At 37.6% G+C, this 1,343-nt stretch overlaps 1 protein-coding gene across 1 annotated transcript; it reads left to right on the top strand.

The window, feature by feature from the left end:
* Positions 1-519: 519 nt before the first annotated feature.
* Positions 520-933, top strand: LOC140170781 (BTB/POZ domain-containing protein KCTD6-like). Its single transcript, XM_072194005.1, has one exon. The coding sequence runs from the start codon at positions 520-522 to the stop codon at positions 931-933; it is 414 nt and encodes a 137-aa protein (XP_072050106.1).
* The last annotated feature ends 410 nt before the right edge of the window (positions 934-1,343 follow it).

Genomic DNA, 1,343 nt, shown 5'->3' with positions numbered 1-1,343 from the left:
TTATTACCAGTTCAACAACGTGTATTACAAAGTAAATTTATTATACGGTTATTAGGCGTAATTTTTTGTGTGTTTTTTTTTGTACTTATTAATTGGTTTAAGTTTGTTGTTGTTTCTAACTTTCTATTAGATAGTGTATGAACAAAACAGAAAATAATGTCAAAAAACGATCAAGTTGTCATAGCAAATAGAAATACCAAAATTGGTGTGTGACGACAACAGAAGTTTTGTGTTGATTTTGCATGACTAATATTGGTATTGAAGGAAATACTTCCGGGGTCATACCCCTCGTTGATATTGCATGATGTTAGGAAGCCAAGCATGCTGTCCAGATGTATGCTGCAATATGTTTCACGTCCGGTTTCACGACTCAACTGATTCGCTATATAATTTCTATCGTTGAATCATTTGCTAGTATAGTACCTGCAACAGAAATTGAACATTTGTTAACGACTTCTTCAGTGTAGAAACTTCCGGGTTCTAATCTTATGTAACCACATTAATATCCAGCAGAATATAATGGCTGAAATCGTTAAGCTTAACGTAGGAGGTGTCATTTACACTACATCACGGTCAACATTGACCAAATATCCAAACTCTATGCTCGGCACTATGTTCAGTGGGCGCTTACCAACAACAAAAGATGAACACGGTAACTATTGGATCGATGCTAATGGCCAGACATTCGGATATGTGCTTGAATTCTTACGACGTGGTTGCCTGATGGTTCCAGATCACTTTCAGGATTTTGAAATCCTGGAAAAGGAGGCCGATTTTTATCAGATCAATGAATTGACCCAATCAGTGAAATCAAAAAGATATCGAAACCAGCCTGGAATTCTGGATGACACCGAAAATGTCCAGCATCTTGCTCTTCAGGTTACGTTGATAAAAGCTGAGACTATTATACCTAGGTATAATAGTCTCAGATAAAAGGCAGCTCAACCCAAAGTCGGGTGCAAATATACGTACCCAGCGATGCATTAAGTCAGTTAAGTTCGCGCTTCTCAGCCTTCGCGAATAGGCCGGGAAATATCATTAACAGCGGTCAACAACAGGAACTCACAATTAACCCTTACAGTGAATACCATCTTCCTCTGATTGCACTGAAAGTTGAAATACTTAATATAGGTTTCAGAGTCAGTAATATGCATGATGATGCGAAAAGTCCAAATGCAACACACGTCTTCTGGTTTGTTAGAAAAGAAAAGTGAACCACAGAGCCTCACTAATGCAAGAAAATGTGGAATATGTAGTAGCCTTATAAACTGAACAATTAAACTGATGAGTACTGTGTCATCGATAAACCTACAACCATCATTTGGAGGAATTCATCTCAAATC

The sequence above is a fragment of the Amphiura filiformis genome, chromosome 15 (assembly GCF_039555335.1).
Source record: "Amphiura filiformis chromosome 15, Afil_fr2py, whole genome shotgun sequence".
NCBI classification, from domain to species: Eukaryota; Metazoa; Echinodermata; class Ophiuroidea; order Amphilepidida; family Amphiuridae; genus Amphiura; species Amphiura filiformis.
Note: the sequence above shows the minus strand (reverse complement) of the source record. Positions and strands in the feature narration are given on the sequence as shown.

Excerpts from the sequence above, each read along its gene's own strand:
- LOC140170781 (XM_072194005.1), top strand. The coding sequence starts at position 520 with ATGGCTGAAATCGTTAAGCTTAACGTAGGAGGTGTCATTTACACTACA.